Raw genomic sequence first — 27,499 nt, 5'->3', positions numbered from 1 at the left:
TCTTCCAGAACACAGGTTTATTTGGCATTTGGATGAAATGGTTCTCACAGCATCTTAAGAAAAGAATTAGTGCCAACCCAACCAAAAATAAACCCAAACTAGAAACCCTTAGTGAAAGGAAAACATGGACAGGCCTTGAGACAGTGGAGTGTGGACACCCACCCGCAACAGGCAGCCAGGAGCCCCTCCAGGCACACCGGACTCTCAAGCAGGGCTGGCCAGGACTCAACTGACTGTGGCCCACCGCGGCCGCCCCGAACACCCTCACCCACCTGACTGGCCCGGCACCCTTCGGCCCCCACACATCCTGTGCGCATGGGTCAGGTCTGGGCCAGGCCCCTCAGGGTGCCCACCCCAAAGCAAGAGTGCTCACGACCCTCACCCGCACCAGCTAGGCCTGCGGTGACCGCTGTGCCCAGCACACAGTGGTGGCAGGACGCACCTTCTCCCTCTCAGCACTTCGGGCCCGCCGCGGGGGGTACAGGCCCGTGCAGCACACAGCCCCCTGCACGGTGAGGCCTCCAGCACTGGCTCCTGGGGGCAACACGAGCATCTCACGCCACCCAGGAAGAAAACAGTCCGCACAAAGACTGCACCGGCATGGCCCGGCATCACCCTCTTTGTTACCCCCTCCTTGCTGCTGGCCCGCAGAGGCTGCAAGGGGCCCCAGGTGAGTCCCCGCGGCTGGCCACTGCCTGCAGACACGTGGACACAGACACACATGCACACAGAAAAGGAAAGACCCAGACACTCAACGTAGAAAAGATATGGATGTGCTAAAAATCGCACAAAACCCGCTTAATCTCCAAACCTCAGAAATGCTAAAAGCCCCGTGTCAGGAGACAAGACCACTGCCCAGAAGCAGGCAACAGGGAGCCTCAGTCAAACGCCCCGTGGGGCAGGGCACCCAGCACCCTGCTGCTGGGGACAGGAAGGTGGCATGCGGCCACCGGGTTCTGGTGATGGCGGTGGTGGGCAGGAATCGGGCTTCCAGGTGACAGCCCAGGACGTGAGTTTCAGCCCCTCCCCCTGGGACACGACCCTTTATGGCACACACAAGGTGGGGTGGGGGCAGGGCCAGCAGGAGCGGGGGCACCCAGGCTCCTACCGCAGCGAGGCCCAGGGCGGGACACCCGGGCAGGCTGGAGGCCACCGCCTGGCTCCAGGGCTGCGGGGGCACCATGCATGGTGCTGGGGGAGCCTCGGGGCGGGCACCTGGCTTCACGGAGCCCAGCGGGGAACACAGCACAGAGCCGGCAGCCCCACCTCAGGGCCTCGGCAGAAGGGCCCCAGGCCAGGCCCACCGTGTGACAACGGGAGCTGGGGGCGCCCCCAGAGCAGCCCCCAAGGCGCCCGCCCGGGCCGTCGACAGTCCTCAGATCAGGCGTGCCCACGCCGGGGCGACAGTCAAGCCCAGCAGAGCCGGGGTGACCCTCCCCACGGCAGCCCGCGGCGCCTCCTCTGTGAACTCTGCCAGCCCAGCTGTTGAAAAAGAGACAGGAACCGGAAGTCGCCCGTATCTGAGCCCTCAGGGAGCCCCAGGGTGCGGGTGGGATGCGTTGGGTGCTCCCTGGGGGCCGCATGTGTGCGCGGGCCCGGGCCCAGGCTGCCTCCAGTCCTCACGCTGCCCATGGACACCAGTGTCTTTCTCAGGGCGGACAGGTGCCCCGCCCATCGGGGCAGCGGGCCGTCCTCTACACCACGGTGTTGAGGGAACCTCGGCTATGCCGGCCGCCCCCTGGCAGCGCTTCTGGGGCAGGGGCGCCCCCACCCGGGCAGGGCTCAGGCGGCGCCAGGAGGGCGCTGCTGCTGTCGGCCGAGTCTTCCAGGTCGGCCAGGGGGGCCCCAGGGGTGCGCTCCGGGCGCCGGGGCACCGTGCCCTCCCGGCTGCCGTCCCCAGCGGCGGGAGGGGCGGCTTCCGCCGGCTCAAAGGCGTCGTCATCTGCGGGAGGGAGGAGACGGGCGTCAGCGGGGTGGGGCGGCTCCCAGCAGCCGCACCAGGTGGGGGCTTCATGGGCAAGCGTGAGTCCCGCTGTGAGCAGGCCCCGGTGGGTGTGCATGGGGGAAGGAACACGCTTTGACAGCAGAACAAAGGGGGTCCTCACTCACACGCAGGAGGCACGGGCTGGAACACGGGGGCAGGAGAGGGCGACGGCCGGGGCAGGGGTCCCCAGAACAGCCTGCCTGAGGGGCGCAGGGCAGCCCCGACTCCCATGCGCGCGCTGGACGCTGGGGCCGGGGGACCAAGGCTGAGGCCCCGTGCACGCACACTCCTGCTGTGCCGCCCTCGGAGGCGTCAGGGACCCGCTGTCCCAGGGGCACCCCTCGCTCTTCCCCGTCCCGGCCAGCAGGTGGCGACCTCTCCCCAGGGCAGAAATCAGGTCCAAGAGTTTTCTGCCTATGGCGGCCACACCAGAGGGAACGCTGACCTAACAGACCGGGTCATGGCAGCGCCGGCCTTGCAAAGCCCGCCTGTCACGTCGTGTCTGTGCGTGTGTGTGACCGCATGCACGTGTGTGACACGGGGACTCGGTAGGGACTCCTGCGTGTGTCCGGGCCAGGCTGTGGACGGGCACCCGGTGTCCCTCTGTGCCACCCCTGACGACTGGTCTTCCACAGCGTCAGACGGACCAGACTCACTCATCGGCTCTCTTCCAGCAGACAGGAGGGCCCGCCGCGGGGCGTGGCCTCAGCTAGCCACACGTGCACCCCGCCCGGGACCCCCTCCCCACAGGGCCCAGCTGAGGGGTCCCAGGAGGGAGGCAGGAACAGGGTGAGCCCGCCCACCCCGGCAGGAGGGCCACCTTAACGGGAAGAATGGGGCCTATGCTGCGGGCTCCCACGCCCTGAGGATCACCTGCGGGGTCGTAGAACACGCTGTCCGGGTTGATGGAGGCCTCATAGGGTGGCGGCGGATCATCAGGCTGGTCGATGTCCGGGTACTTGTACGCGGTGTAGGGCGGAGGGGGATCGTGGAAGTGGAAAGTCCCACCTTCCCCGTCGTCGGAAAGGTGCAGGGGTGTGAGGCCCGTGCCGAAGCCATCAGGGCCGTAATCAAAGCCGGGGATCCTGCGGCCGAGGTTGAAGTGGTGCACTGGGCGGGGAAAGGGGTGTGGGGCCGTCACTTGGGCCGGACCCCCCAGGTGCGGAGCCGCGCACCCCGGCGGCCACCTGCCCTTGCCGGCTGCCACCTGCCCCGCGCCGCAGTCCGAGACAGCCTGGCTCTGACGCCCTAGCCTGACGCCCACCCTGCAGCTCCGCCCCCAGGAGGGTCGTGGAGAGCCTCGCTGCCCACGTGAGGTGGGCCCTTCACACCTAAGGCCCCGCGTCCTGGACCCGCAGCCTGGCTGCTCGCTCACCTGGCGAGAGGGATCTCGGAAGCTAGGCGGCACAGGAGGACGCGCAACCACTTGCGCCAAGGGTGGGCCACGCCCCCAAGCGGGGTCTCCAGGGCAGACGGCCGGACAGCTGCCCACACGGCCCGGGGGCCGGCGCCCCTCCCACCACACGGACGCCGAGGGCGGGGGCGGGCAGCGCCACCTCCCTCCTCCGACAGGGGCCACGGCCTGCCGGGCGCTGGGCGCACAGGACACTCACGGTTCGCCCCGATCAGGGACTCGATGCGCTCGCGGCGCCTCTGGCGCAGCCGGTGGACCATGAAGAGCAGCAGCGAGAGGATGAGGAAGGATGACACGCAGCTGACGATCAGGCGCATCCCGCTGGCCATGGAGTCCAGCAGGCTGCCGCCGTCTGCGGGAGGGAGGGCAGCGCTCAGGGGTTCCGCGCCCCCGACCCCCCAGCGCCGCAGGACTGCAGCCTAGCCTCAGCTCCGCCCCACCTGTCCATCATCACCGGGCTGAGCAGGACCTTGCTGGCCGCAGGGCCCAGCAGGGAGGAGCGTCCTGGGCGGGGAGCTGAGGTCAGCCGTCCAAGCTTAGGCCTGGCCACAGAGCTCTGCCCGCCCCGCACCACAGTGCTCACAGAGGCTGGGCTCACCCGCAGCCCCCAGGTGATCAGAGGGTCTGGGTGTGCCCCCAGGACCCCAGAGTCCCAGTTCCCAGCCCCCACCTCCCCTTGCCCTGCCAGTGGCTCTTCTGATTCCTAACTTGCCCACACCCACCCACCTGCTGGCCCTCTCTGGGGGTGGGGAGCCAGGGCCTCCGCAGGGGCTCCACTGTGCACCGGGGTCCCCCAGGAGGGAGGTGGCCAGCCAGAAAGGACATCCTCCCCTCGGGGCCCCTGCCCTCATCTCTCCCCTGGGTCATGGTCTGACCCGAGCAAGTCTGGCAGGGCCTGCTCTGGGGGGAGGGCCCAGGGCCCCCAGCAGCTCCCTGGGGCTGGAGCAGGCCCTACACCTGCACCGGACGCCTCAGGGCAGAGGCTCCGGCGGGTGCCAACCCACCCTGCCAGCCGGGCATCCTGAAGTCCTCCACCCTGGGAGGTGCTGCTGCTGCTCTGCTACGGGCCGGTGCCTCCACACCTGGGGGACCGTGGCAGCGTCTGGTGACACCTCTGGTGGGCGTGGCGGGGACGCGGGTCAGCACCCTGGCGGCACCAGCCCAGGGCCCGGCCACCTTGCCTGATGCACACCAGGCCTGCTGGGCGTGGCGGGGGCAGAGGGCAGGGTCGGCAGCCCCGGGCTCTCGCCCATGCAGCGGTCACGGCCATCATGTCACAGCATCGGAACGCCTGCCCCTGGACCCAGCGTGGAAACCAGGGGGCTTCCCAGGGCAGGGGTGGCCTGAGTGTGGAGCCTCCAGGTCCCCTCTCGACCCCCTGCCTCTGCCTCACGGGCAGGCGCCCAACCACAGCCTGAGGACACGCTTCACGGCCAGGCTCACACAGACTCCCCCTGCAGGCTGTGTGTCCTGCTGAGACGCTGGGGAGCAGTATGTGAAAGGGCACAGCCCCTCCAGAGCCCGCCCATCGGCGGGGGCGGCCGGGGTATCTGCCGACCTGTGGTCAGCTCAGAGATCCCAGCATGGGGCACGCTCTCTGCAATAACGAATTCCTACCCGGCCAGGGGTAGACCCCAGGACACGGTCAATGTCCCTGATGGCCGCCCCCGGAGCTCAGTGGCAGGAGGCACCAGCAAGCAGATGCAGAGGAGAGCAGCGTCCTCGGGGACAGAGGCCACCCAGGCCCTGTGGGCGCTCGGGCCCTGCCCGGGGGGGCTGCCCACTGTCGTCCGGGGATACGCGGTGGGCATCGGGGCCCAGTCTCTGAGGCAGCTCTGGGACAGGCCGGCGCACAGACGCGCCCCTCAGCTCCCGGCCCACACCCTCGGGGCAGGAGGCAGCCTGATCTTCCTCTGGGTGGCCTATTTGCGCATTTTTCAGTTGAGAGTCTTTCCATAGTCTGCACAAAAGAGCTCTGGGGTCTCATCTGTCTTTCTCTGTTGGTGCTTTATCTCTTCATTTCCTCAAGGGTGTTCCACAAACAGAAGTTTCTGATTTTGAAGAAGTGTGATCTATTAATGTTTTCTTTTAATCTAAAAATGCTGTGTATCCCAAGGTCACAAAGATTTTTCTTGTTTTTTCTTTTAAAAGACTTAATTTTAAAAGAATGTATGCTGGGGAGGCATCAACTGTGAGACTGGGACTGACACATAGACATCACTATGTATTATTACAAAACAGAACCTACTGGACAGCACAGGGAACTCCACTCAGCACTCTATAATAACCTATAGGGGAAAAGAACCTTAAAAAAAAGTGGATGAAATTAAAAAACAAACCAAAAAAAAAAAAAAAGTGGCTGTATGTGTAACTCATTCTCTCTGCTGGACACCTGAAGCTAAAACATGGCAAACCAACTAAACCTCGGTCAATATTTTAAAAATTAAAAATAAAAGAACGTGTGCGTGCTTCTAGAAGTTTTATGAAGATTGAGACGGGTGTGTGAACATTTTGGCATCGACTCTGAACACAGCAGGGAGTGTAGGGTAAGGTTCATTTGTTGATTTTTGTCTGGCTTAGGGATTTCCAATTGTTCCAGCACCATTTGTTCCAAGTCCAACCTTTCTTCACTGAATTGCTTTCGTACTTCTGTTAAGTATCAGTTGACTTGTACATGTGGACTGTTTCTAGACTCTCTTCTGTTCCCCTGATCTATGTGTCAGCTGCTGAAATCGCCGTTTCGATTCCTACGACTAGAGTCAGTTTTAAACCAGGCACTGTGAGCCCTCTAACTTTCTTCTTTTCAGAAACTGGTTTGGCTACTCTACTTCCTCTGCCGTTCCACATAAATTTTAGAATCAGCTTGTCAACATCTACAAAAAACTCGGCTGGAATTCTGGTTGAGACTGTGCAGAATCCATAGGTAATCTGAGGGAGAATTCACCTCCTACTGATAACTGTCTTCTGATCCATGAACATGGTATACTCACGCCTCTCTTTCATCAGCATCTTACGCTCGTAGCATACAGATGGTGTGCCTACTCTACGAGATATACACGTCAGGGTAAGGGTAAACGTAAGGAGGCGGAAGGACAGGTCACCACATAACCACCCACCCCTGACGTCCACCTGGGGACACCACCAAGTGGGGAGCTCTGTGTCAGGGCTGTGGACAGCGCCTCAGCTTTTTCTTAAGCTCCCCCCAGCACCACACGCAGACACAGAAGTGCTCCAGGGGAGGCGGAGGTGGAAGCCGGCTCCGGGTGGAGAGGAGCCTGGCCCCGGGCGCGGGCCTCACCTGGGTCCAGGCACATGAACTTGCAGCACTCCTTGGGGTCCTTGCGGTACTGCTGGCAACCTTGCGGCCGCTCGCACAGCGCGGCCACGCACATCTCGGGCTCCCCGCCGTGGCAGGTGCAGCTCAGGCACGGGTCGTCCCCTTTGGGGGTGAAGTAGAAGCCTTCGTCCACCACATTGTCCTTGATGTCCACACAGGTCTGACCTGCAACAGGCACAGCGGACTTGCGCGTCAGCCGCCCGGGAGAGCCTTGGCACTACAGGCCGGGGGCGCTGGGGCTGCAGAGAGCAGGCGAGGTGAGGAGGGAGTCGGGGCTCTGGACACACGAGGCGCGGCGGGGCCTCCATCTACCCTGGGAAGGAGCGAGTGGTCACAGGGGACACCACCGCCCAGGTCCCAGGTGCCTCCAGGTCAGAGGTCCCCAGACAGTCAGGAGTGCTGAGGGGTCCCTGCGGACCCCAGGTGTCAGGTGTACTGAGACCCCCCCGGGGGTGGACCGGGGTGGACTGAAAGACCCCCAGGGGTGCAGCGGGGTGGACTGAGAGGCCCTGGGGGGTGGGGGGGCATGGGTGGACTGAGAGGCCTTCCGGGGGCGGGTGCGGGTGCACTGAGAGACCCCCGGGGGCGGGGCGGGTGGGCTGAGAGACCCCCGGGGGCGGGGGCGGGTGGGCTGAGACACCCCCGGGGGCGGGGCGGGTGGGCTGAGAGACCCCCGGGGGGGGGGGGGGGCGGGGGCGGGTGTGCTGAGAGACCCCGGGGGGCGGGTGTGCTGAGACACCCCCGGGGGCGGGGCGGGGGCGCTGAGAGACCCCGGGGGCGGGCCCCGCTCACTCCTCTTGCACAGGAAGGAGGACTTGTCCTGGCAGCTCTCGGCGCGCCAGCTGTGCAGGTCGTGGCGGCGCAGCGTGGGGAAGTGGAAGCACTGCAGCTGCGCGCAGAACACGCTGTCGCCCTCCGCCGTGGCCGCCGCCAAGACGGGGTCCGGGGGCAGCAGCACCTCCGAGGAACCTGGGGGGCGGGCGGACGGACAGACGGCATCACGGGGACCGCCCGCCTCCGTTCCTCTGTGCGCAGCTCTGCATGGGGTGGGTCGGCAGCGCCCATGGGACGGGGCAGGATGCCCCTTCCTCCCCGGGGGACACGCCGGCACTCTGCAGGTGAGGGGCTCACCCCAGCAGCTGGGAGGGGCGGGGCCCCGCGGGCTCTGCTGTGTCAGCCACGGCGCCCACACTCCGGGCTGCCTGCCAGGAGAGCTCGGGCAGCCGAGCTCAGCGCGTCTGCGCAAAGGCCAGGGAGCCTCACCTTTGGACGCCACCTCCCAGTGTCCTTCTAAGGAGCGGTTCCGGCCAGTGACGACGTATTGGTAGCCGACCCACAGCCTGCAGGAAGGCAGATTGCAGGAGGCGCCCGCTCTGAGTGTGTGCCTTTAATACTTTCGCTGACCTTTACAATGTGAGCCTCAAAAGCATGAATGGTCTTTTCAAAGGTTCATAGTTTTAATAAAATGTATTAAAATTCTATACAAATTCACCTGTCAGAGGAAGTTTTCATCTTGGGTGACTCCTGCCAAGACTGCCCTTATCAGCGAATCTTACCAGACAGATCCCATCTAACCAAAACCACCCTAGGGCCTGCATTGCAGGCCCTATGGACCCCCAGCCCCAGGGCAGCGTGCCATCAGGCCCCACCTGGCTGGCACTCAGGGGCACCCCGCCCGGCCCTGGGGATGCCCACGGCCCCTGCAGCCCCACTTGCGTGCACCCAGCTGAGGGCACGGCCCGCCCTCCCCCTTCTGTAAGCACTCACCACCACCCCGCGAGTTATGGGCTTCTAAGATCACCGGGCAGACCCCTGGACCCCCACCAGGCACTGTGCCAGCCCCTGCCCTCATGGGCTCTGGCCACACTGCGGTCCACGCCCCGTGGGAGGGTGCCCTGGGGCCCGCCCCGGCAGCGTGGATGGGTCCTCAGCTCCCAACGGCCCCAGAACAAAGCCCCGAGCGCTGGGCTGGGGAGAGGCTGGCTGTTGACTGGTGTCCACACATTCTCTCCGACACTGCAGAGCCCTCAGGCGTAGAGCCAGGCTCAGAGCCAGCACACGTCCTGGTCACCCCCAGGTCCCCGTGGTGTTTCAGGAAGGGAGGAGCAGGCCCATGGCGGGCAATGGCCACAGGCCTGGCCCAACCCAGGCTCTCAGAAGGACCCTGTCCACCAGCATGGCCCGCGAGCCAGGCCCACAGAGCCCCACAAGGAGCAGCCCGTCCTGACTCGGGCCCAGACCCCCCACAGCTGCAGCAGAAGCACCGAGCAGGCGGAAGGGGCTGGCCCAAGGCGCCACCGCAGGCGCCATCCCTGCCTTCTGAGAGCCGCCGCCCCGAGCCCCCACCCTGACACCCTCCACGCGCCCCACATGCCCTGCGGCCCGGGCCCGCCCGGCTCACTTGTGCTGGTCCTGCCAGGCGAAGCTCCGCTCCGGCTGCTCCCACTCCTGGGCCAGCACGAAGCGCAGCTCCTGGTCGGTGGAGAAGGTGGCCAGGGAGCCGTTCACACGCTGGCAGGTCTGCGCCGCGTCCCAGTAGCTCTCGCCGCTCAGGTAGACGCGGTAGCAGCTGGCCGTGCCCTCATAATGGTGCCACCCTGCGGGGCACTTCCCTAGGAAACATGCAGGTCGGGCGGGCGGCCCCAGTCAGGACCCTCCAGGCCAACACACAGTGGTGGCCACGCGGCTCGGGGGCCTGCGGGGACACTGAGGGGGGCACTGAGGGGGGACACTGAGGCTGAGGGACACTGAGAGGGGACACTGAGGCTGTGGGGACACTGAGGGGGACACTGAGGCTGGGGGACACTGAGGGGGGACACTGAGGCTGTGGGGACACTGAGGGGGGACACTGAGAGGGGACACTGAAGCTGTGGGGACACTGGGGGGGACACTGAGGCTGGGGGACACTGAGGGGGGCACTGAGGGGGGCACTGAGAGGGGACACTGAGGCTGGGGGACACTGAGAGGGGACACTGAGGCTGTGGGGACACTGAGGGGGACACTGAGGCTGGGGGACACTGAGGGGGGACACTGAGGCTGTGGGGACACTGAGGGGGGACACTGAGAGGGGACACTGAAGCTGTGGGGACACTGGGGGGGACACTGAGGCTGGGGGACACTGAGAGGGGACACTGAGGCTGGGGGACACTGAGGGGGTACACTGAGGCTGGGGGACACTGGGGGGGGCACTGAGGGGGGACACCTAGGCTGTGGGGACACTGAGGCTGGGGGTACGGGCTTGCTGCTGGGGGGCTGGGGCGGTCAGGATGGGCTGCTGCACCCACTGGGTAAAGTGGCAGACAGGATGGCGGGCCCCCGGGCAGGCGGCGGGAGTGCCCCACCCAGGCCCACGCCCATCTGCTCCCAGCTGCTCAGGCGGTCAGCGGTGCTGCCGCCCTTCGGTCTTCCTGCACTCTTCTGAGCTGAGGCTGTAGGAAGGTCACTAAGTAACTAGTTACTAACAATTTTTTAAGCAGAGGCAGGGCGGCCTCTTCCATGGACCAAAGGGCGGTCCACCTGGGCCCCACGTGGCAAGCACTGTGCGGGGGAAAAGCTCCAGGGCCTGGTGCTGGCCTTGGCTTTCCCACCTGGCCGGGAGGCCCTGGGCAGGTCACCCTGCCGCCCCAGCCGCCGGAGGAGGCCTGCCGGGGTGTTTCGGGGTGCCCGTGGGGTGCGCCCCGGGTCAGCGCCAGGGCAGGCCTGCAACTTACTGCCGAACCGCACGGGCTGCGCCACGCTCATGGCGTGCAGGTGCGAGGGGTCGCCGCCGCGCGCCCGGCCTGGCCTGGGGTCCGCAGCCTCCTTCCCATGGTGGGGACGTGCCTGCCCGCTCACTTCTGAAAACAGAGAGCACTGGCTGCAAACACATCGGAGGGCAAGGCGCCAGACGGAACCGCCAGCAGGCAGACGGCTGTGCTGCTCAGCGAGCCCGTCTATTCAGGTTTCCTCAGAACCCTTCAAACGTGCAGTTCACGCCTCACGGGTCACACACGCGTCTCACTGAGTGCGCCCAGGAAGTCTTCATTCTTCACGAAATGGGGCCTCCCCGCTGTGCTTCCTAACAGGCCCCTGCGGGCCCAGTGCCGTCAGCCTTCCTGCTGAACCCCCGCAGCTCCGGCCCAGGGGCTCCCTGCGGAGCCCAGGCGGGGACCCCACTCTGCCCGCCTGCCCCTCCCTCACTCTCAAGGCCAGGCCCTGGGCACCCGCGCAACAGGCCCACAGCACGGCCCAAGCATGAACACGCATGAAGGCGAGGGGAAGGCAGACGCCAGCTCCGTGTGTGTGGTCCAAGGGTGACTTGCAGGCCCGAGTGAGGAGGCCCAGGGGAGTGAGATTCGCCCGGGGCAGCAGCAGGCCCGCTGGAGGCCACGTCCCCACGGCTCTGCGCCCCACCTGCGGGCCCCGCAGAGGACACGGCTGCAAGGTCAGCACAGTGGCCACAGCGGTCTGCAGACACCCGCACACACACACACACACAGACACATACACTGTGGGCTTGTGTAGGGGTGAGTCCAGTGGGCAGGACAAGGGGTGGTGGGAGGTGCCGTAAACCCTTCTGATTGTGGCAACAAGACCCTAATTCTCCGAGCAGCCCCGGAGTTTGCCATGCAAATCGCCGGAGTCCTGACCACTGGACCCCCAGGGCATTCCCTGATGTTGTTTCTACTTAGTCACTGTTACTTTTTCCCATTATAAAATAACACACATCCAATATAAAATACTTCAGAATCACAAAAGTCTGAAAAGGGGAAAACAGACCGACTGTTACTATTCTAGAGGTGGCCGCCCTTCCAGCCTCCCTTTTGTATACAGATCCTGAAAAGTATTGGGACCGTGTCAAACACGAGTTCACGGTTTGCAGTGTGAGCTTAACACTACGATAGCTTTGATCATTTTACATGCGGGAAGGTCACTTCTGCCGGCCGTGCAGGCCCGTGAGGGGCTCTCTAGTGCGACAGCTGTGGGGCTCCCCTTGGCTCCTGGCTGGTGGAGCGGCCGTGTCTGAACCCGAGGCCCTGGAGCTCTGTGCCACCTGCACCAATGGCTGGGCGGGGCTTCCTCGGAGTTCCCACAGCCCGTCTCAAAAACAGAGGGATCAGCTTGCCGAGCACCCCCACCCATCAACTGTGCCCCCAGGCCTGAGAGAGGCTCCAGTGCTCTCTTTCCCACCCGGGGAGGGGGCTCCCTTCATGTTGGGGGCCCCAGGCACACACCTGGGCACCACTGCTCTCCTTCAGGGGAGGCTGCAGCCTTCGGCTCTGACGCAGGGCGAGCTTGCAGAGCCGGGGCCCAGGGCGGCCGGCAGAGGGGCTGGCAGGTCCCCGCGGGGCTCAGAGGTACGCAGGGCACAGCGTGGGCACGCCTGGGACACGCCTGGGGGCCGGCTCAGGCGTGGGGAGGCTCGCCCCACGTGGCTGCACTGCACACTCCCTCCTGGCCACTCCAGCGAGCAAGACCTGTGCTTCCACTGGGTTCCACCACGCAGAGCCCTGGGCACTCGGTCAGGACCGGTCAGACTGCTCAAAGAAGGAATCTGGGGCACAGGGGAGGGGGAGACCCAGCCCTGCTGGGGGTGCCGGGCGCCAGGTGGCCAGGAGGCAGCCTGTGGGGAAGCCATCTGCAGCCTGCAGAGGGCAGGGCAGGCGACCCAGCGCGTGGAGCATCTGCACCATTCCTCTGCACACCTGCGCGCCTGCGTCTACCTTCCCAGCTCCCCGCTCAGTGCCCCCCACCCACCACACACGGCCTGAGTGTCCCGGGAGCCAGGGGCACTGAGCCCTGAGCGGGGACCTCAGCCTCACTCCTGAGCTGGGGCCGGGGCTGCTCCAAGCCTGGAATCCAGCCCGAGTGCGGCCCTGACGGCTCCGAAAGGGCACTCCTCTCGAGACAGCCACCCAGGGCGGTGGCGGAGCCCACAGGGCACTTGGCTGTCGGAAGTGGAGAGGACTTGCGGATAAAAGACAGAATGTGAGCCCACTCTGTGTCCAGACGCGCCTGTGCGGGCTGCGGGCAACCCGCCGCTTTCTTGTCTCACACCAAATTGCGGTCGAGAACCGCAGTCCAAAAGCCAATGCCTCTGTTAGCCAGCGCAGGCTTTCTAAAGCTGGAGAGCCAACAGGCACACGGTTACCAATGGGCTTTCTATTACGCTGCCCGTGTTCCTTCAACTGATTCTCTCTGCGCTCAGGGGGGCCAGGCACTGTGCTTGGGGCGGGGGGGTCTCACGGTCTGGGGGAGCCCAGGGCCTCCACCTCTGTCTTATTCCTTCGGGGACACCCACATGACATGGACAATGTGTGCAGCACAGAGAGCAAAACTGTAAACGCACAGTTAGTTCCACGTCCAAAAGCGGCCTCCTTCCATGATCCCGGCCCATGAACGTCTCAGGTCTGAGTCCACAGAAGGGGCTGTACCTTCCTGTGATGGCACAGGAGCACTGAGGGAGGAGGGGGATGTACGGAGCCTGAGCACATGGGGAGCACTGCGGGAGGAGGGGGATGCACGGAGCCTGAGCACACGGGGAGCACTGCGGGAGGAGGGGGAGGTACGGAGCCTGAGCACACGGGGAGCACTGAGGGAGGATGGGGAGGTACGGAGCCGTGAACTCACGGGGAGCACTGCGGGAGGAGGGGGAGGTACAGAGCCTGAGCACACGGGGAGCACTGAGGGAGGAGGGGGAGGTACGGAGCCGTGAGCTCACGGTGAGCACTGAGGGAGGAGGGCGAGGTACGGAGCCATGAACTCACGGGGAGCACAGAGGGAGGAGGGGAAGGTACGGAGCCGTGAACTCACAGGGAGCACTGCAGGAGAAGGGGGAAGTATGGAGCCTGAGCACACGGGGAGCACTCAGGGAGGAGGGCGAGGTACGGAGCCATGAACTCACGGGGAGCACAGAGGGAGGAGGGGAAGGTACGGAGCCGTGAACTCACAGGGAGCACTGCAGGAGGAGGGGGAAGTATGGAGCCTGAGCACACGGGGAGCACTGAGGGAGGAGGGCGAGGTACGGAGCCATGAACTCACGGGGAGCACAGAGGGAGGAGGGGAAGGTACGGAGCCGTGAACTCACAGGGAGCACTGCAGGAGGAGGGGGAAGTATGGAGCCTGAGCACACGGGGAGCACTGAGGGAGGAGGGGGAGGTACGGAGCTGTGAGCTCACGGTGAGCATTGAGGGAGGAGGGGGAGGTATGGAGCCATGAACTCACAGGGAGCACGGAGGGAGGAGGGGGAGGTACGGAGCCTGAGCACACGGGGAGCACTGGGGGGGGGAGGTACGGAGCCGTGAACTCACGGGGAGCACTGAAGGAGGAGGGAGAGGTACGGAGCCTGAGCACAGGAGCAGCACTGCGGGAGGAGGGGGAGGTACGGAGCCGTGAGCTCATGGGGAGCACTGAGGGGAGGAGGGGGAGGTACGGAGCCGTGAGCTCACGGGGAGCACTGCGGGAGGAGGGGGAGATACAGAGCCTGAGCACACGGGGAGCACTGAGGGAGGAGGGGGAGGTACGGAGCCGTGAGCTCACGGTGAGCACTGAGGGAGGAGGGCGAGGTACGGAGCCATGAACTCACGGGGAGCACAGAGGGAGGAGGGGAAGGTACGGAGCCGTGAACTCACAGGGAGCACTGCAGGAGGAGGGGGAAGTATGGAGCCTGAGCACACGGGGAGCACTGAGGGAGGAGGGCGAGGTACGGAGCCATGAACTCACGGGGAGCACAGAGGGAGGAGGGGAAGGTATGGAGCCATGAACTCACAGGGAGCACTGAGGGAGGAGGGGGAGGTACGGAGCCTGAGCACACGGGGAGCACTAGGGGGGGGAGGTACGGAGCCGTGAACTCACGGGGAGCACTGAAGGAGGAGGGAGAGGTACGGAGCCTGAGCACAGGAGCAGCACTGCGGGAGGAGGGGGAGGTACGGAGCCGTGAGCTCATGGGGAGCACTGAGGGGAGGAGGGGGAGGTACGGAGCCGTGAGCTCACGGGGAGCACTGAGGGGAGGAGGGGGAGGTACGGAGCCGTGAGCTCACGGTGAGCATTGAGGGAGGAGGGGGAGGTACGGAGCCATGAACTCACGGGGAGCACTGAGGGGAGGGGGGAGGTACGGAGCCGTGAACTCACGGGGAGCACTCTGGGAGGAGGGGGAGATACAGAGCCTGAGCACATGGGGAGCACTGAGGGGAGGGGGGAGGTACGGAGCCGTGAACTCACGGGGAGCACTGCGGGAGGAGGGGGAGGTACAGAGCCTGAGCACACGGGGAGCACTGAGGGGAGGGGGGAGGTACAGAGCCGTGAACTCACGGGGAGCACTGAAGGAGGAGGGAGAGGTACGGAGCCTGAGCACAGGAGCAGCACTGCGGGAGGAGGGGAAGGTACGGAGCCGTGAGCTCACGGGGAGCACTGCGGGAGGAGGGGGAGGTACAGAGCCATGAACTCACGGGGAGCACTGCGGGAGGAGGGGGAGGTACAGAGCCATGAACTCACGGGGAGCACTGCGGGAGGAGGGGGAGGTACAGAGCCATGAACTCACGGGGAGCACTGTGGGAGGAGGGGGAGGTACAGAGCCGTGAGCACAGGGGAGCACTGGGGGACCTATGATCCATGTCTGGTCTGCTTATAACTGGTCAGAGCTGCATTTTTTTCTGGACAGATTTCCTTTCAGTTTGTAAAAAGGTATGGCCTTTAGGACTGCAATCAACACAGCACAGGATGAGTATCATTTAAAAAACATTCAATCCGCACTTCCATCGTTAGTTATGTAACCTCCCTGCATTATCCTTTGCACTTAGTTTTCAGCGACCCTGTAGCTGAAAAACACGTCTGTCCCTCCCGTCCTGGGGCTGCAGGGTGCTAAGGGCGAGGGCAAGCTGGGCATCTCTGCGAGTAGCCCGGCAGCCATTTCCGGGATGATATGGGCTTGTCTTCTCTGAATTGAGTCTTAAGAAGGTTAACAGACACAACCACAAAGACAGTTTACCAGCCAAACTCGTTAAAAAACTACTCAACTGAGTGAAGGTGAAGCTCCTACTGACATTATGAAGTGATTCCTGAATCGGGCGCGTCCCACCCAGCAACTGTTAACAGCAGGGAGCTCCTGAGATGCGTAACCCAGACAGAACCCAGACAGAACGTTAAGTCACGGCCCTGAAGCTGAGATCCACCTGCGCGCAGGACTTCAAGAAGCTCAGCTTCCAGAGACAAAGTGCTATTTAGAGAGGAACGCTCCACAGAGTGTGGGCCATCTCCGAAGGCGAGAGCAGCCAGCAGCGAGACTTTAAAGAAGGCAGAGTCACAGAGACAAACACAGCGGCAGAGAGGACGACAGAGGTCTAAAGACGGGAGGACAGGTGATGACGCAGAGAAGGCGACCACACGCTGAAAGGCACCTGGTCACCCTCGTTGTTCCAGCATCCGGTCCCGGTTAGCATCTGTCAGCCTCAAGCGTCTCCTACCGCCGCAGGAACTCACTGTCGACTTACTTGAACCTCGAAAGCTAAACCCTAGGCCCACAGTGGCAGAGTGAGGAATCTGCAAAGCTACATACCCGACACAACAATCTGACATGTAAGAACTCACATTAAAGATACCTCTCCAACCCGCAAACAGAAAAGTCTCCCCCAACCCCACATATGCACAAGGTTACTCATTGTGACATTATCTGTAACAGCAAACTAACAAGAACAACCTAAAAGCCCACACTAAGAGCCTGGCTAAACAAAACATGGTACATCCTCAACCACTCACATCACAGCAATCCAAGTCTATGCTCCAGCCACGACTGCCGAAGACGCTGAAGTTGATGGTTCTCTGAAGACCTACAAGACCTTCTAGAACTAACACCAAAAAAGATGTCCTTTTCATGATAGGGGACTAGAATGCAAAAGTAGGAAGTCAAGAGATACCTGGAGTAACAGGCAACTTTGGCCTTGGAGTACAGAATGAAGCAGAGAAAAGGCTAACAGAATTTTGCCAAGAGAACGCACTGGTCATAGCAAACACCCTCTTCCAACAACATAAGAGAAGACTCTACACATGCACATCACCAGATGGTCAACCCAGAAGTCAGACTGATTATATTATTTGTAGCCAAAGATGGAAAAACTCTATAGAGTCAGCAAAACCAAGACCTGGAGGTGACTGTGGCTCAGATCATGAAGTCCTTACTACAAAATTCAGTCTTAAACTGAAGTAGGGAAAACCACTAGACCATTCACGTATGACCTAAACCAAATCCCTTATGACGATACAGTGCAGGTGACAAATAGATTCAAAGGATTAGATCTGCTAGACAGATTATCTGAAAAACTACGGATGGAGATTTGTAACACTGTACAGGAGACAATGACCAAAACCGGCCGTAAGAAAAAGAAATGCAAGGAGGCAAAGTGGTTGTCTGAGGAGGTTTTACAAGTAGCTGAGAAAAGAGAAGCAAAAGGCAGAGGAGAAAAGGAAAGATACACCCAACTGAATGCAGAGTTTTCAGAGAATAGCAAGAAGGGATGAATCCGAAAGCCTTCTTCAACAATGCAAAGAAGCAAAGGAAAAGAACAGAATGGGAAAGACCATAGATCGCTTCAAAAAAACCTGGATCTGTAAAGGAACATTTCATGCAATGATGGGCACAATAAAGGACAGAGACAGCAAGGATCTAACTGAAGAAGATGGGAGGTACAAGAGGTGGCAAGAATACATAGAACAACTGTACCAAATAAGTCTTTATGACCCGGATAACCATGATGGTATTATCACTCACCTAGAGCCAGACATCCTGGAATGTGAAGTCAAGTGGGCCTTAGGAAGCATCACTACAAACAAAGCTAGTAGAGATGATGGAATTCCAGTTGAGCTATTTAAAATCTTAAAAGATGATGTTGTTAAAGTACCACACTCAATATGCCACCAAATTTGGAAAACTCAGCAGTGGCCACAGGACTGGAAAAAGTCATTTTTCATTCCAATCCCAAGGAAGGGCAATGCCAAAGAATGTTCAAACTACCATACAATTGCACTCATCTCACATGCTAGCAAGTTTATGCTGAAAATTCTCTAAGCGAAGCTTCAGTAGTACGTGAACCGAGAACTTCCAGATGTATAAACTGGATTCAGAAAAGCCAGAAGAACCAGAGATCAAATTGCCAACATCCACTGGATCACAGGAAAAGCAAAGGAATTCCAAAAGCCATCTACTTCTGCTTCACCGACTACACTAAAGCCTTTGTGTGGGTCACAAGAAACTGCGGAAACCTCCTGACAAGACGGGAACGCCAGACACCTTCCCTGCCTCCCGAGAAACCTGAGGGCAGCTCAGGAAGCTGTCTGCCGAGGCGGCTGCCCTGGGGCCTCCTCTCAGCAGCACCCAGACTCCCAGGCCGCCCACAGGCTCTCCGGCTCCAGGCGGTCAGCGTCCTGAGGTCCACCAACCTGGGCAGCTGCCGAGCAGGGCTCGCTGTCGCCTGACCACACCGGCGCAGAGCGTCTCTCTACCTGTCTCTGCACCATCCGTGTTCACTGCTCTGTGACACGCCTGACCAGCTCTTGTCCCCTCGCAGGCCTTCTCTACGTTTGCTAGACTACAATCCTTCCTAGGCTACACCATCTCCCTCAAAGGCGTGCCTGTTCACATTCTTTATCAGCACTTTTTGATAAAAGGGAGACTTAACTTTAATCTGGTAAAACTGGTCGTCTCCATCGCATTTATTTTCAGCTGTGCTGGGTCTGTGTGGCCACCTGGCCTTCACTCTGGCTGCGGTGCTTGTGTGTCTCCCTGGGGCGGCCTCTCTCGTGGTGGAATCCAGGCTCAGTAGTTGTGGTGCGTGGGCTAAGCTAATCTGAGGGACGTGGGATCTTCCCAGATCAGGGACTGAACCCGTGTCTCCTGCATTGCAGGAAGATTCTTTACCCCTGAGCCACCAGGGACGCCCTGCTTTATCTTGAAGTTGACCTTTTCTGTGACTTGAAAATGATCGTTCCCTACACCGAGGTCACACAGGTCTGCTCCCCTCCTGTCTTCCAGGAGCTTCTCTCCAAGCAGCCTGCGGCTGATCTCTGGACAGGGGCATCGGGGACCCCAGCACTCCAGCTGCAGGGTCGAGGGCGCCTCCTGCCATGTATCGAGTCTGTCCACTCTGTTTCAGGCAGCTCTTCTGTCTCATGGCCAGCCTGGTTTTGCTGAGCCAGCCGTGAAGGAAGCCTCGTGCTCTGACTCTTCTCCAAGTCCCCACCTTGGGACTTGATCCTTCCAGATGTCTCCAATGACTCATTCCATTTTCCCAAAAACCCTTCAGGGATGCACTGAACCCACAGACTAACGGACCAACAGGTAGCTTCACCACGCCGAGCCTTCCTTGCCAAGAACACCCTCTTTATTCAAGTCTTTTCTAATGCTTCTTAATAAGGCTGTAACTTCTTCTCCATTAAAACTCTGACACGCTGTTTACAGCCCCATCTGCATCAGAGATTGGTCACTCAGGAGAACAGGGCCCAGGCAGCTATTTCCAGCAAAAAGGGGTTTACCACAGGGAGCCTGTGCTTTCCAACAGCTGACAAGGCTGGAGGGAGCACACAAAACGCACGCCACCTCCAGCCGTCAACCACCCTCGGGGGGGCTGCAGCAGAGAGTGGGCAGGGCGGTGCAGAAAAGCGCTGCCGGGACCACCGCCCCCTGCAGGCCTGCCACGCCCCCTGATCTGAGCCCCTGCACCCACATCCCCCACACCTTCCCAGAGCCACGGAGACGCACCCCAGGCTCAACGGCAGCAGGAGCCGCTGGCAGGGGCTGTGGGCACGGCGGCTGCAGCCCCCTTTCAGCCCCTGGTGGGCAGGCTGTCGGGGACACCGTCTGCTTTTCATCTTCCAAAGACACCGCGGGCACGACCGAGCCCTGGGTCATCTTTCCCCGTTTTCTTGGTCCCTGTGGTTTTACGTCTTTAGTTGTACTTCTAGTAGGCTTTCAGCAGGACAATGAAATAATCTCCTGTTGTCACTCCAGGAGGCCTTCAGTCCAAGCTCAAAAGCCGCTGGGCCAAACATGGCTAGGCTCTCTCACGGATTCACTGAAACTCCCGCACAGGAGGCTCAGGCAGAGCCGGCCTGCAGCCCGCCTCACACACGCACACTCACCTGGACAGGCGGCCTCGTCGCTCCCGTCCTCGCAGGTCACCAGCCCGTCGCAACGCCAGGGCAGGGGGATGCACTGGATGGCACCGCTGCGGCAGGCAAATTGGCCGGGGTTGCAGCGCAGCTCTGTAGGGCAAAGGCAGGGGGCCCTGAGCACGCGGCTTGGGTGCACCCGGGCTCAGGAGGCGTGTGGGGCAGGGGGCCCTGAGTACGCGGCCTGGGCGCACCGGGGCTCGGGAGGCGTGTGGGGCAGGGGGCCCTGAGCACGTTCCCGCCTGGCACGCGGCCTGGGCGCACCGGGGCTCGGGAGGCGTGTGGGGCAGGGGGCCCTGAGCACGTTCCCGCCTGGCACGCGGCCTGGGCGCACCGGGGCTCGGGAGGCGTGTGGGGCAGGGGGCCCTGAGCACGTTCCCGCCTGGCACGCGGCCTGGGCGCACCGGGGCTCAGGAGGCGTGTGGGGCAGGGGGCCCTGAGCACGTTCCCGCCTGGCACGCAGCCTGGGCGCACCGGGGCTCGGGAGGCGTGTGGGGCAGGAGGCCCTGAGCACGCGGCCCGCCTGGCATGCGGCCTGGGCGCACCGGGGCTCGGGAGGCGTGTGGGGCAGGAGGCCCTGAGCACGCGGCCCGCCTGGCACGTGGCCTGGGCGCACCCGGGGCTCAGGAGGCGTGTGGGGCAGGGGCGGGAGCTCAGGCGGGAACGTGCTCCCACCTCCACGCGGGTGGGAGCGTGACAGGGTGCAACCTGCGCTTAGAAGGAACAGAGGCGGGGCTTCCGGAAGCGCCTGGAGCGGGGACCCAACAGGACAGACGGGCCTGGCTGGGCCAGCGCCTGCCTCCCACCCGCCCGGCTTCCACGCAGGGGCTCCCAGGAGCAGGGAGGCTGCTGCGGAGTGACCCGAAGCTGGAGATCTAACTCTCGAGCCCTTGGGAGGCAGCCTGCGGACTCCTGAGCCAAGGGGCCACCCCAGGAGCCCAGGCAGACGGCAGTGAGGGCGGATCCGGTTGGCCAACCTGCAGGAGAAGCAAAGCGCCTCGGCCCAGGGGAGAGGGGGCAGCGGAGGGCTGGACTCCCGGCCGCCAAGCTCACCAGACAGAGAGGTGAGAGGCAGGAAGGCAGGGCCCAGGCCCTGCACAAGGGCCCTCGGGGCCGGAGAAGCGGCAAGGTCAGACACCGCCCAGGCCAGGAGAGCCCCCCCTGAGCCGGAGCGCCACAGGCGCGAAGCGTGGCTCTCAGCGTCCAGACCAGAGATGCCCAACTCACAGGCGCGGGGTCAAGATGCACAAGAGCCTTGCCTGACTAGCGGGAAAACCTGACTCCAGGTCAGGGCTGCCCTAGCCCTACCTAAGCGAGCCCAAAGCAGAGCCGAAGAGACTGCACTGTTCCCCAGTCACATCCCAGACACATGAGCACTTACAGGAACGTGCAGAAATATGCAGAACTCAGAAAGTCAAAACCCACAGTCTGTCATTCAATAAAACATTATCAGACGCGCAAACGAGCATGGCTGATAAACTGAACTTCAGAGTTAGTAAAACTTCTTGATCAAAAGCTCAGGAAAGGTACCTGGGCCAACGGAAGAGAAGACAGAGCCCAGAGCACACTCACACTGGCACGGCCAACTGACTTTTGATGGAGGTACAAAAACAATTCTGTGGAGAGATAACGTCTCAGCAGGTGGCGGGGAAACGACTGGAAACCCACACACACATCAAAAGAGAAAGCTTGACTCACAGACTAGAAGGCAAACTCAGGGCTGCCCCCGGGGGCGGGGAGGGGTGCTGGGTGACAGGGTCCTGCCGCCTCCGCGCGCACCCTGCTTCCTGCGCTGCACTGCGCTCCGGGGCGCGGCGTGCTCTCAGCAAACAGGAGTGTGGGGCTCACAGACGTGGGGTCCTGGGTGTGCAGACGCGCTCTATCTCTGGTGCACACACGCGCGCGCAGAGCACGCAGATGTGGGGTGAAGCAGGTGTCACACTGGTGAACCGCAGTGAGCTGAGCACAGGTGGAGTGCAAGTACCAGTCCTGCAACTTTTCCAGAGGCATGAAATGCTCCCAAAGTTAAAAGTTTTGGAAAAATAATGAGGTGATAATCCTCTGCCTCTCTCTGAAGAAAGGTATTTTGAAATCTTAGTTCTTTTTGAAATAAAAGGCTTCCCAGGTGGTGCAGTGGTAAAGAATCTGCCTGCAATGCGGGAGATGCGGGTTCGATCCCTGGGTAAGGAAGATCCCCCGGAGGAGGGAATGGCTACCTGCTCCAGCGTTCTTGCCTAGAGACAAGGAGCCTCTGGAGAGACGTTATCTCTCCACAGAATTGTCTTTGTACTTCTGTCAAAAGTCAGTTGGCCGTGCCAGCGTGAGTGTGCTCCCACGGACAGAGAAGCCTGGCGGGCTACAATCCCTGGGGCTGCAAAGATGTGGACATGACTGCAACCGCAGAGTCACCACCCGACAGTAAACATGCAGACCACTGCGTCTCAGGCTGAGCCTGCCCTTAAGGCACCTCCCAGCTGAGCGATTCTGTTCATGTCAGAGCTCCTCTGCGTGGTCACTCTTGAGTCTCAGTCCCCCTGAGGTAAGCAGTCACACAAACCCGAGTGACAGCCTCACACAGGTCAACACCATGAGCCGACCCGGGGGGCAGCAGCTGGCTTTGGATCCTCAGCACCCACCACGCCTCCCCCGACAGGGCCGCCCTCTAAACGGTAGCTTCCGGTGGAGGGAAAGTTTTGATAAGAGGTCTGGAAGGTGCCCGCAGGGCAAAAGAAGACTGAGCAAAGTTCTCATAAAGGTTTGTTTAAGATAAGAAGAATGCCAAAAGCTGCGCTGACTGACCTACAGACCTCTGCCAAATGAAAAAGCAAAACCCGTGTACACAACATCTAATTCCAGTCGTGTAACAATGGAATTGGATATGCGTGAGCTTCTCTAAGTGTGGGAGGCTGTGCTGGGCTTTCCCACGGCTCACCCCAGCCTGGACCCCTTCCCGTGAAGGGCTGGGTGGAGGAGGGCCCCGCAGACACCTTCCGGGCCCCCGGCCCCGTCCCGTGCAACCACAGGGCGCAGCGGGTCCCCACCAACCCAGGGGCCCCACGGAGGAGCCAGCGGTGCGCAGAGGCCGGGTGCACCAGCGGCCTGGCACCTTGCGTCTCCCGCTGACCCGCCAGCGGGCCCCTGCCCAGCGCCGTGGGAGTCCCGGGCACTCCCCACAGCACCCAGCTCCTGAGCAGCGTGCCCAGGGAGGAAGGCGGCCTGCAACAGGGTGGGGCTCAGGGTGGACGCGGAGACCCTCATCGTCCAGCATTCACACAGGGCTCTGCTCTCAGACCCACCCTCTCCGGCACGGAGCTGTCCACAGCTGAGGACGGACAGCCGGCGAGCTGCCAGGCGCCGAGCAGCCAGCCTACAGAGAAGGACAGAAAAGGGGCTGGGGGGATGGCCACGCCAGACAGAGACGCGAAGGGCAGGAGACGGGGCCAGCAGAGGGGCCGCTCGCCCCCCGCGCGGCCGGGGACCCTGGTGAGACCTCAGCGGTGAGCAGCCTTGCCCGCCCTCGCCTCTCAGGGCAGCTCTCTCCCCCGGCCTGAGCCCCAGGCCAGCTGGCTGGGTCCCTGCTGCCCCCACCGGGCAGCTGCGAGGCCCGCGGGAGCCGCCGCTCTTTATGTCAGACAGGAGGAGCCATTTGTGCGTCGGCTCCATCACCGATTTCTGAGCACCTGCTCCGGGCCAGGCCAGGCTGAAGCCCCAGTTCAAACGTGCCTGAGTGTGAAGCGCGCCCGCAGGAACAATCCTGGCCCTGTCCACAGCGTGGGGTGGCCGGGGCACCCGGCCAGCCCCCCCCTCCCCCCAGCCGCAGCTGGACTCACCGAGCGCACACCAGGCGTCCGTGAGGCCCAAGCCATGGAGCTCGCCGCCTGGAGTGGGGGGCTCTCCCGAGAAACGTGCCCTTGTGCACCCACCTCTCAGTGCGCGGGTGATGCTCACGGCCCTTAGGGAGCGGCGTCTGTCCCATGTCAAGACAGTTCTCAGAACCAGAGGCCAAGTCACACCAAGCCTGTGTCCCCAAGAACCACATCTGGGTTGCAGGAGAGAGCCGAGGACAGTGAGCGGGCAGCTCCACACAGGGCTCCACGCTCTCCAGCCACTGGCCCGCACTCGCCTGGACCCGGCAAGCAGGCCCTGACCTCAGGGCCCCTCTCCCGTCGAGGCCCCGCTTCCACAGAACAGCCCAAGCTGGCCGCGAGCCACGCAGGAAACCAAGACACGGTCTCGGGTGACAACCGCCTGCAAGGCTGCCCATCGCCCTGCAAACACCCTACTGGTTCGAAGTTGGCTCGGCAGCCTGGTGGGGGGCCGCCTCCGAACCAACTCCCCGCGCAGCACGGGGCGGGGGGTGGGGGGGGGCAGCCCCGCAGCAGCCAGAGGAAACGCTGGGCACCAGCAAAGGGCATCCTGTCGGCACGGCTGCTCCCGGGGCCAGGGGTGGGAGGACCAGGGAGGCGGGCTGTGCCCACAGCACCCTGGGCGAGAGGAGCCGCAGAGCGGCGCACACACGTGCCCAGGAGCAGCAGCCGCGCGGGCTCCACCCCCGAGCCCAGAGTCACCAGCGGGACCCTGCCCTGATCCCGGCCCATGGCCCACGGCCAACCGTGCCCTCACAGGCTGCCCCCTCGGAGAGCAGGCCACGACGCGCGTCCCTCGTCCCCCAAGAATCATGCGTGCCTGCGTCAACACTCATGCACAGACACACATGCGCACACACACGGGTGCACGAGGGGGCTGGGGGGGAGGGTAGGCAGACGACGTCAAACGACAGCAGGGAGGTCTGGGCAGACGGTGCCCCCGGCTCTTTGAGTTCACTTTCTCCCTGCAACTCTTCAGTAAGTTTGAAATTATCCCCAAACGAAAGTTTCTTCACTAAAATAAAAAAGCTAGTGAGGTGGGAAAGAGCACTACGCTACCGTCCGAGTTAGAAACCAAATGGCCAGCCCAGGGCTCCAGAGGCCCGCAGGACCAGCTCCGCATGGTGTGGGTCAGGACTGAGCGCAGGCTCCTACTGGGGCGGGGGTGCCTGGCCAGCCCCAGGGCAGACCCCACGGTGTCCAGCCGCGTCTGTGAGCCGCGGGCTCAGGCCACATCCGCCCACTCCCTGGTCCCCATCACAGGTCTGCGGCTCGCTGACGATATGTCAGGTCCCCAGCAGCACGCGGAAAAGGATCTGAACCAGCAGGCAGCCTCTTCCTGGGCCCAAACCCAGCCCCGCAGCTCCCCGCTGCGGCCTCAGGCCCATCGCTGGCCTCTCCCAGCAGGAGAGCGCCTGTGTGCCTCAGCTCACCCAGCAGGGTGAGTGGGGGTGGCAGAGGGGTCGCCCGGACGCAACTGGGGCTAAGGCCACGCAGGGTCTCCTTCCACAGCTGAGGTGAGAAACAGTTTTCCCAGTGCACCTGAAGCTGCACTCCTGGAGAACCGCCTGCAGGCAGAGCCGAGTCACTGGGGTGTCCAAGCCAGAGGCCCCCAAAGGTCCCTCCAGCTCCGTCGCCCCCAGGCAGAGGTCCCGGCCTTCCTGCCTTACCAGCCGTCACTTGTGATGCCCCGTCACAGTGGGGTCCCAAGGGGAGGGCACCTCTGGCCCTCAGATCAGGGCGCTCGGATGGGCGATGGGCCGCAGACCCACCGGGAGAGCCTCGGGTAACTCTGGGAGCAGGGGGCCCGAGGGGAGGGGCAGCGGGGCTGCTGGGGAGAGAGGCCGGGCCGTGGGACCAAATCCTCCCCAGAGCTGCTGGGGTCTCCAGCTCTATTCTGTGGACCCCTCTGTAAGAGGGAGCTAGCAGCAGGACTTTCCCCACAGGGACCCCCCCGAGCCCCTGCACCCAGCACGTCCTCAACCACCAAGACCACACACGCTGCCCAAAGGCCCCGCTGGGTGCTCGCCTGGAGCCCACTCTGTCAAAGGCCAGCCTGTGTCATGAGGGGCCACGGGCGCTCCACCTGGCAGGGGCCCTCCAGGGAAGAGGGTGTGCCCATTTTTCCCTCCTCACTCCCCAGTGGGGGGTCTGAGCCAGAACTCCAAGAAAAAGCTGGCAGGCTAAGACTGGCAAAGCCCCTCCCAGGTGCCAGCCCGCAGACCCCAGCCTGGTAGGACAGAACGCATACAGGCCCTGGGGGAGACGCCACGCACTGCTGAGCCAGAGTCAGGGAGTCAGCTGGAGCCCCCAGGTTTCTCAGGGCAACCCCGGACACTCGCAGGGGTTACTGTGAAGGTCTGACCTGGGCAGCCACGGGCGCAAAGGACAGCTTTGCGCCCCACCCAGTCGCCTTCCTGCCCCAACTCAGGCCTGCTGCGGGCCACCGGTTCAGCCGGGGGGACCAATTTCCCCGCCCCTGCTTTCAGCTAAAGAGCACGCCCACGAGGAGGGCACCTTGTCTTCACGTGAGCATCCCTAACGACGGGCAGGCCAAGATGCTTTTTGAACTGCTGCTGGCCGGCTGGCAGGATGTGTGGATAGAAGGCAAAAGAAAGGGAGTTGGGGACCCCAGTCACATCCCTCGGTGGACCCAAAGGCAGCCCCCCCCCCCCCCCCCGAGGACACAAGCGTGGTGTGGTTCCGCCCCTCAGAGGCCAGCGACATAACAGAGGACCCAGGATGGACGGGATGACTCGCGCCTCCCCACAGGTGTAGACATGTTTTCTGAAGAACGTAATAACAAGCAGGCACAAACCCGTCAGTTCTGGGCCCTCACAGCCCATATAGCACCCTCCTGCACGGATGCTGGCTTCAGTTTCTACGGAGACCACCCCGCGGCCAGTCACCCTGCCACCCCAGAAGCATCACTGGCCCCTCCAGCTGAGTGTGGGCCAGGGCCCTGGCTGCCGAGGGGACCCCGGGGAGGAGGTGGGGCGCTCGACGGCAGATGGTGAAGGGCAGCGAGGTGCTGCGTGCCCGGGCCGGGAGCCCACCTGGGGCCTGCACACCGCCGTGCTCCCCGACCTGCTGGAGACACGCAGGCCTGACAGCACCCACACAAGGGGCCCTGGCCACCTCTGCCTGCACGGGCCCCTTCCTCCACTAAACAGGGTCAAGAACCTCACTCTGCCACCGCATCGATATAAAAATGAACGCATTTATACGCGCATGTTACAGCGTCTCCTTCAACCTGAACATTCAGGGGCTCCTTCCCGCTGATTTCAGAACATCTCTGCAAGCCACCAGAGCACCGCGGCCCCGGCCTTCTGCGCGTGACGGGCGAATCGGCCCTGCGTTCGGGCTCTTGATTTCTCGCGGAAGGTGGGGAGGGGGGTGCACACGTTCGAAACAAGAGGCAAGGCTCGTACGGGACCTTCTGCGGCCCGGATCCCAGCTCCCCACCCGGGCTCCCCTCATGAACGCCCGCCTCAGCAGCTCCTCACGCGTCTGAGGGTCCCCCGCCGGGCGGCCGGGGCTTCCAGGCGCCCGGCCCGAGCCCGCCGGCCGCGGACGGCGCGTCAGAGTGGGGTCCCCGGGGCGCACCTGGCCGCAGCGGCTCGGTGACCGTGAGCACCAGCAGGAAGAGCAGCAGGAACGCGCCGCTGTCCGCCTTGGGCACCATTTATCCTCCGTTCATCGTCCCCGGGGCGGCCGCGCGGGCCGGGCCGAGGGGTCGGGCCGGGCCGGGGCCGGGCCGG

General features: G+C 62.9%; 1 protein-coding gene across 3 annotated transcripts; it reads right to left on the bottom strand.

Moving 5' to 3' along the window:
• Positions 1 to 5: 5 nt before the first annotated feature.
• On the bottom strand, positions 6 to 27,499 carry DGCR2 (DiGeorge syndrome critical region gene 2). Of its 3 annotated transcripts, none has more exons than XM_061141351.1 (10): positions 27,345 to 27,499; positions 19,843 to 19,965; positions 10,446 to 10,571; positions 9,137 to 9,356; positions 7,999 to 8,075; positions 7,528 to 7,704; positions 6,697 to 6,900; positions 3,598 to 3,750; positions 2,858 to 3,094; positions 6 to 1,942 (listed from the first exon to the last, which is right to left on the bottom strand). In XM_061141351.1, the coding sequence occupies exons 1-10, from the start codon at positions 27,421 to 27,423 to the stop codon at positions 1,695 to 1,697; spliced, it is 1,644 nt and encodes a 547-aa protein (XP_060997334.1). In that variant the 5' UTR covers positions 27,424 to 27,499; the 3' UTR covers positions 6 to 1,694. The 3 variants fall into 3 exon arrangements, with proteins under 3 accessions (XP_060997334.1, XP_060997335.1, XP_060997336.1); XM_061141352.1 differs by having other exon boundaries at positions 9,137 to 9,347; XM_061141353.1 differs by lacking the exon at positions 10,446 to 10,571 and having other exon boundaries at positions 9,137 to 9,347.

The sequence above is a fragment of the Dama dama genome, chromosome 5, assembly GCF_033118175.1.
Source record: "Dama dama isolate Ldn47 chromosome 5, ASM3311817v1, whole genome shotgun sequence".
In the NCBI taxonomy this organism is placed as follows: Eukaryota; Metazoa; Chordata; class Mammalia; order Artiodactyla; family Cervidae; genus Dama; species Dama dama.
Note: the sequence above shows the minus strand (reverse complement) of the source record. Positions and strands in the feature narration are given on the sequence as shown.

Bases quoted from the DNA above. Each gene is read 5' to 3' on its own strand.
- DGCR2 (XM_061141351.1), bottom strand. From the start codon at position 27,423: ATGGTGCCCAAGGCGGACAGCGGCGCGTTCCTGCTGCTCTTCCTGCTG. The intron at 8,076-9,136 runs GTGAGCCGGGCG...GCCTTCCTGCAG, and splicing joins GCCTGGCAGGACCAGCACAA to GCTGTGGGTCGGCTACCAAT. The intron at 1,943-2,857 runs GTGATCCTCAGG...TCCCTCCCGCAG, and splicing joins CGTGTTCTACGACCCCGCAG to ATGACGACGCCTTTGAGCCG.